Raw genomic sequence first — 7,390 nt, forward strand, 5'->3', positions numbered from 1 at the left:
TTGTACCTATGAATGGAATTTTAGAAGTAACAACTGCGACATTTTAATCGTGCATTGTGATTACAGGCTATTACTACTTGGTTGATGCCGGGTACCCAAATGCGGAGGGTTTCCTGGCACCATACAGAGGCCAACACTATCACTTACAAGAATGGCGTGGCCCTGAAAATGCACCTTCAACGTCGAAAGAGTTCTTCAATATGAAACATTCTTCTGCTTGTAATGTAATCGAAAGAGCATTCGGTGTCTTGAAGGGTCGATGGGCGATACTGCGGGGAAAGTCATACTATCCTGTAGAAGTTCAATGTCGCACAATACTCGCATGTTGTCTCCTCCACAACCTTATCAATAGGGAGATGACAAACTTTGATATAGAAGACAACATAGATGAGGTTGATTCCACCCACGCGACTACTGCCGCCGATGACATACATTACATAGAGACGTCGAATGAGTGGAGTCAATGGAGGGACGACCTTGCAGAAGAAATGTTTACTGAATGGGAGTTGCGTAACCAATAGAAAAATTAAATGTTCCCCGTTCATTTTCATACTTAAGTAGTTGTGGCAATAAGTCTTATTTTGTCATAGTTTTTGTAACATGATTATTTTGAATGTATTGGTTAACCAATTAACTTACTGCCAAACTGTTTTTCAGCAGGAGTTCATTGTACTATGAAATTAATCGTATGTATGTTATCTAATCATACGGAACTTAATGAAACTAATATGTTTTGCGTTTTACGTCTAGCATGACAAGTTCATCGAGACTACCTAAACATACTTGGACTAAAGAGGAAGAGGCAGGCCTCGTGGAGTGTCTCGTGGAGTTGGTCAATGCTGGTGGGTGGAGGTCCGACAATGGGACCTTTCGTCCCGGGTACTTAAATCAACTAGCGAGTTACTAGATATTTAAACACTTGTTTGATTATTTCAATACATGGACTAATAATTTATTATTGCACTTATACAGAGTCATCCGGCGGCGAAAGGCCTCCTTAATAAGTGTTTGTCCACTATGACGAACTGTCGTACGTGTTTGGCAAAGATCGTGCAACAGAAGGTCGGGCTGAGAGTTTTGCGGACATTGGGTCAAACAATCCTCCTGGGTATGACGCATTTGCTGCTGATGCTGTGCCAGATACGGACTTTCCGCCAATGTACAGTCCGGGATTGAACATGTCGCCTGATGATTTGATGGAAACAAGAACCGCTAGGGTCAGTGAACGTAGAAATGTTTCAAGCGGGTCTAAGCGGAAACGTCCAGGACATGCCACAGATAGTGGGGACATAGTTCGTACTGCCATTGAGTATGGAAATGAACAACTTCATCGCATTGCTGAATGGCCTATCTTACAACGTCAAGATGCTACCCAAACACGTCAAGAGATTGTTCGACAGTTGGAGGCCATCCCTGAGCTCACATTGATGGATAGGTGTCGCTTAATGCGTATACTTATGCGTAACGTCGATGACATGAAAGCTTTCCTTGAAGTTCCCGACAATATGAAGTACCCGTACTGCAGCATCATTCTTCAAGAAAACCGATGACTAGTTAGTTTGTTGTATTTGTATTAATGAAACTTTTCTTACTTGGACTATATGTTATTCTTCTAACTTGTTATGTCTTATTATATAACGAACTTGAAATTCTGTTGAAATTAATTAGTTTGTATTTTCGTTTCGCTTTCAAATGTAATGGTATGAATTGTTGTATTATCCTATTAATGTAGTGTTTTCGTTGAAGTTTTTTTTTTTACAATATTTATAAGTTGCTAATACGTGGAAATAATTTGGTTTAAATACGCTAATGAATTTACGGATTTACGAATTAATTTTGGACGACATAACGTAAGAGAATTATATTTTCAAAACCTAGTTACAGAATTATGTTTAGATTATTCTAATTAGATAATTGAATATTGATCATGAAAAAAACAATTATATATTTTTTATTCTTATATTAACATTCCTTATTTAAAAAAAATAACATAAATCTAATTAACGTAATCTTTGCCCCAAACAAGTTTTATAATAATACTACAATCATAACTCTTCCTCCAAACACATTTTATAATAATACTATAATAATAATCTTTGCCCCAAACACATATTATAATAATACTACTATAATAATTCTTTCCCCAAACACATATTATTATAACACTACTATAATAATCCCTTTCCCAAACACATACTATTATAACACTACATTTCATATTTCTTCCCCCAAACACATATTATAATAACACTACCAATAATAATTCTTCCCCCAAACACATATTATCATAACACTATCAATAATAAATCATCCCCCAAACACATATTATCATAATACTAGGATTATCATAATCCTAGGATTATCATAATCCTTTTCCCCCATAACTTTTTCCCTCCTCCAAACACACCCTAAGAATTCATATATTATGAGAGCATTTTTGTAATTGTTTATAGTTAAGAGATATTTGTGAAACAGAAGATTTCCTCCAAAAGAAATAAATAGAGTAACACTAGGAGTATTTTTTAACCTTGTTTGAAAGAGGAAAATAAATTGGGCCAAGTGATGCAAATGCAACCAATAAAAGCCAATCACAGAATTACACGTATTTAAAACTTCTTGCTTGAAGAATTTCGAAAACTACAATGCTGACTTGTAAACCTCTGATTGGCTGCCACACGTAACATCTCGTTCACCAGTAGCCAGAAAATTAAATAATAACACTAATAATATTATCATTATTTTAAATTGAAAAAGGAAAACTCTGTTTAACAATTCTAGAGGGTTTATCAATCTCAGCGCGCGTGTTCGTCGAGAGGTTTCTGCCTTGATCCACAAAAAACATCAATAACGAGAGAGAATGAGAAGTAATCGATCTCCCATTTTAACAATCCTACTTTTAATCTTCTTCCTTCGATTCGATCTCAGTAACGCACTCTATGGAGCATCGTCTCCAGTTCTTCAACTTACTCCTTCCAACTTCAAGTCCAAGGTCTGTTTCCAATCTCCATTTTGTTTATTTATCCAATTTCATTGTATCTACCGTTCTTGTTTTTATTTTTTTAACTGCTTCTTGATTTCTCTCCAATGGAGGAATCGTATTCGTTGATATCTCTGTGGCGCTCTTTTCTTTGTTTCTTTTATAGTAATTGGAATGTGTTTTTGTGAGTTTCGGAAATATTTGGGGTCGTTTTCCATTGTTATTACTTTCAGGTTTAAGACGATCTCACTATTTTATGCGTTAATTGAAATCTTTCTTATCCTTCATTTATCTGGTACCAGTCTGAAACCGGATGTGAATTTTATTTGTGCGACGTAAGGTTCTTCTTAGATCGGCGTAGCGATCTGTTTCCTTTCCCTTTCTTTTCTTATTTTTCTTTTTTTAATTTTTTGGTTAGGTGCAGTTATTAGCTTGTTGTTGTTATCACTTTTTGTTTCTCATTTCTACTGTAGTCCGATGTCTTGATTGTGGAATTCGGTTTAGTTTTTCAAAGTTATACGTCCGGAATTTGCATATTTGGAATTTAGAATGTAACTTTTGAGATGTATTAGGTTTTGAACTCAAATGGCATCGTTCTAGTTGAGTTCTTTGCACCTTGGTGTGGTCATTGTCAAGCTCTCACGCCTGTTTGGGAGAAAGCGGCTACCATCTTGAAAGGAGTTGCAACAGTAGCAGCACTTGATGCAGACGCCCACAAGTCACTTGCTCAGGTTCACTATTAATATTGCAAGCGTCTTTTTCCCTTTGGGGTTTCCCTTCTTCCATCAATAAACTTCCATTGCAAACTTATAATTGTTGGAGTCATCCCTACATGTAATTCAAAGTCGGTTGTTACATTTTTTTAAGCGTTTAGTTCCTACTGTTATTGTTTAGGAATAGATGTAGCTTTATGTTAATTAATTAGTCCTGTCTTTCCGTATTCATGGCTTTCCTTGAAAGAGGAAAAGGCAAGAAAAGTGAGTAGGCGATGAAGATAGATGCTGCATTTTCCATATTGATTTTCGTTGTATTTGGGAACCTTTCCTGTTCTATAAATACCCATGGTTATTATTAATTCGGCATTTGAGTATGAGTTTAGAATGTAAGAGTTATCTTGATGAAAATAACTGCTAAAATTTAAAAGTGGTCAATTCAGAGTCTGTATAATATTCTGTCTTCAATGATATTCTTGCATGGATGTTAAAAATGGATATAAAAATTGAAAGACTTCACTTAAGCCTATTCTTCTAATTATGAGATGATCACTATGCTCCCCTCAATTTCCCTATATTCAGTGTATTGTTACTTATATATCCAGGAATATGGCATTAAAGGATTCCCAACCATAAAAGTCTTTGCACCTGGAAAGCCTCCAGTAGACTACCAAGGAGCTCGGGATGTTAAGCCCATTGCAGAATTTGCTTTGCAACAGGTTTGCATCAAAACGTGTTGGGAGAACTTTCTCTTCGACCATTAACTTTTTTTTTTCTTCTTTTTGATTTTGGCTTTTTCATTAGATAGAAAACTTCAATTTCCTTTGAGATTCTTTGTGCAATTCTGAAAAACTTGTAACATTCTTCAAACGTGCATTTCACACATTTCATTCATTTTCTTTCACAGGTGAAGGCTCTGTTAAAGGAACGTCTAAATGGAAAAACAACTGGAGGTGGGTCAAATGAGAAATCAGAACCTAATGCTTCAGAAGAATTGAATTCTCGCAACTTTGATGAGTTAGTGATAAAGAGTAAAGATCTCTGGATTGTGGAGTTCTTTGCTCCTTGGTAAGGATTTATAATTCTTTGTATTTTAGAGCTAGATTATATTTTATATTCTTTCGAGGGTGATTATTTCATTTTTCCAATTTATCTCTTAAGGTGTGGACACTGTAAACGTTTGGCTCCAGAATGGAAGAAGGCTGCTAAAAATTTGAAGGGGAAGGTGAAATTGGGTCACGTAGATTGTGATGCTGAGAAGGTTAGTCAAATTTCAGCTTTTAGGTATCTGAGCAAGAAATTATCTGAAACTTTATTGAATCTGTCATATGCATTTCAAAGTGTGATGCCTAGTGGAATATACTGTGCTACTTTAAATTTCGATTAACAACTAATTATAGACTTATATTGAAATCATTTGATCAAAATTAATATGGTTTGCCTCATCACATCTGATCGATCACTTGATTGATTGTCTTTGTCTATCATATGACTTTGATTACCTGCCAGCCCCGTTCTAGTTCCTTCTCGAAATGTCTGTAGGGCTGATTATTTAGAAGTTTTCAAATTAAAAATCATATTATGCAAGTCCAAAAGTACATGTTGAAACTATTGCTCAGAAAAACATCCCGTGTGGTGATGTTTGAAAGTAAGTTTTATTTGTTTATTGTAATTTATTGTCATAGGTTTTTAGATAAAAAAATTTGGTGAAAAGATGTTTGTGTTTATGGATGACTTGTCTTTAGACGGTCTTGAATTTACTTTTCCTTTGAAAATGATGAATTTGTAAACAAATGTAATACCTGTAGCAAAATCGAATCTTTGAGTCGCTTGATTTCTGAAATCATTGAATGGTCTTCCTTTTTATACCAATTTATTTTACTTTCAAACAGTCTTTATTTACTTACCATACAACTGACTGATCCAAGCCACATCTAACCCGCCACGCGGTTTGCCAGTCTCTAATGAGCAGGTTCAACGTGCAAGGATTCCCTACCATCTTGGTATTCGGTGCTGACAAGGACAGTCCAATTCCATATGAGGGTGCAAGAACAGCATCAGCAATCGAGTCATTTGCTTTAGACCAGCTAGAGACAAATGTTGCACCCCCAGAAGTGACGGAGCTCACTGGTTCTGTAAGTTGCTTGCTTGTTATGCTAACAGTAATTGATTTGTGAAATATATGATTATACACTTGGGAGTATGAATCTTATTGCCTCACTCCTATAGGACGTCATGGATGAGAAATGTGCATCGGCTGCCATTTGTTTTGTTGCTTTCCTGCCCGACATTTTGGATTCCAAGGCCGAAGGAAGGAACAAATACCTCGAGCAATTGTTATCAGTTGCCGAGAAGTTCAGAAGAAGTCCCTACAGGCAAGTATATAAGATCACATACCACACCTCATACCACTGCCCCATTCTTTCAACTTCCAACTCAAGTTCTTGACTAATGGTTATCATATAGTCTTCTGTATGCTAATAGTCATAATAATTTCAAAGGCAATGTAAGTACATTTTGCGAAAAGCTACAATTATACCCTCAAGCTATCGCTGGAAAGATTGAGCCCTTGAACTTATTTTAACTCTTAATTAATTGAGGGCTCAATTGTTACGATCGAAAGTTGAAGAGCGCGCAAGTGCAATTACTGTTGTCCTTTGGGTGATTTTTGCTCCAATAGGAATGTGTATTAACGGTATATTACTCTGCAGCTATGTTTGGGCAGCCGCTGGTAAGCAACCTGATCTTGAAAAGCGTGTTGGAGTTGGTGGATATGGGTACCCTGCCTTGGTAGCTTTGAATGTGAAGAAAGGAGCGTATGCTCCCCTTAAGAGCGCATTTGAGCTCGAACATATTATGTAAGTTATAACTTCACATCCCTTCCCATAACCTCATCTTTAAAAAAATGTATAAAACGGCCTCTTATTTAAATGATTTGTTGCTCATAACAGCGAGTTTGTAAAAGAAGCTGGCCGTGGAGGGAAAGGGAATTTGCCCCTAGAAAGCACTCCAGAAATTGTGAAGACAGAACCATGGGACGGTAAAGACGGCGAGGTAATTGAAGAAGATGAGTTTTCGCTTGAAGAGCTTATGGGAGGCGAAGATGAGACAGTAACTAAAGATGAGCTATGAAGAAGTTGAAGATATAGTTAAAAGAGAGTGGATGATTTTTGAGGTGTTATTAGGACACTTGGTGGTTGGTTTAAATTAAATGAGACGTGTTTCTTTCATGATCGAGGGGTTGGGTGTGTTTATTTACCACTTTCTTGTGCTTACCTTTGCCCCCTCCCTTAACATCAACTCCAACGTTTCGGATGCGACCATAATTGACGGTGTTCCAATTCTAATCAATCATCTTTAGAGTTTTTGATTTTCTCGAGCCCACCTAATATGTTTAGTTCAATTATTTGAAAGCTCTATATCTATATTCTAAAACTAACAACTCTATCAATTCTATCGTCAAAAAATAGAATTTATTTTATTTTAATTGCATTTAAACTATTTAGATATTTAGAAATTAATTTGTATATGTTATCCTAATTAAACGAAATTAGGGTTAATAGAAAATGTACCTTTGAAAATTTTCAATCTCGTAATCTCCTTATGAACTCGAACATGGGACTTCTTTGGACTTACTCGAAAAGGAGAAGTAAAGGAAATTGAAAAGGAGAAGTAAAGAAAATAGAAAGAGATGGAAATA

At 36.0% G+C, this 7,390-nt stretch overlaps 1 protein-coding gene across 1 annotated transcript; it reads left to right on the forward strand.

The window, feature by feature from the left end:
* Positions 1-2,742: 2,742 nt before the first annotated feature.
* On the forward strand, positions 2,743-7,060 carry LOC103496347 (protein disulfide isomerase-like 2-3). Its single transcript, XM_008458174.3, has 9 exons — positions 2,743-2,989; positions 3,550-3,708; positions 4,296-4,409; positions 4,598-4,758; positions 4,852-4,951; positions 5,649-5,825; positions 5,920-6,065; positions 6,402-6,548; positions 6,642-7,060. The coding sequence occupies exons 1-9, from the start codon at positions 2,858-2,860 to the stop codon at positions 6,820-6,822; spliced, it is 1,317 nt and encodes a 438-aa protein (XP_008456396.1). The 5' UTR covers positions 2,743-2,857; the 3' UTR covers positions 6,823-7,060.
* The last annotated feature ends 330 nt before the right edge of the window (positions 7,061-7,390 follow it).

Source organism: Cucumis melo, chromosome 11, assembly GCF_025177605.1.
Source record: "Cucumis melo cultivar AY chromosome 11, USDA_Cmelo_AY_1.0, whole genome shotgun sequence".
Taxonomy (NCBI): Eukaryota; Viridiplantae; Streptophyta; class Magnoliopsida; order Cucurbitales; family Cucurbitaceae; genus Cucumis; species Cucumis melo.

What these genes read in the sequence shown, in the direction of transcription:
- LOC103496347 (XM_008458174.3), top strand. Translation starts at nt 2,858, where the DNA reads ATGAGAAGTAATCGATCTCCCATTTTAACAATCCTACTTTTAATCTTC. An exon ending in CAGAATTTGCTTTGCAACAG is followed by an intron (nt 4,410 to 4,597) that starts GTTTGCATCAAA and finishes TTTCTTTCACAG; the next exon opens with GTGAAGGCTCTGTTAAAGGA. An exon ending in TGACGGAGCTCACTGGTTCT is followed by an intron (nt 5,826 to 5,919) that starts GTAAGTTGCTTG and finishes TCACTCCTATAG; the next exon opens with GACGTCATGGATGAGAAATG.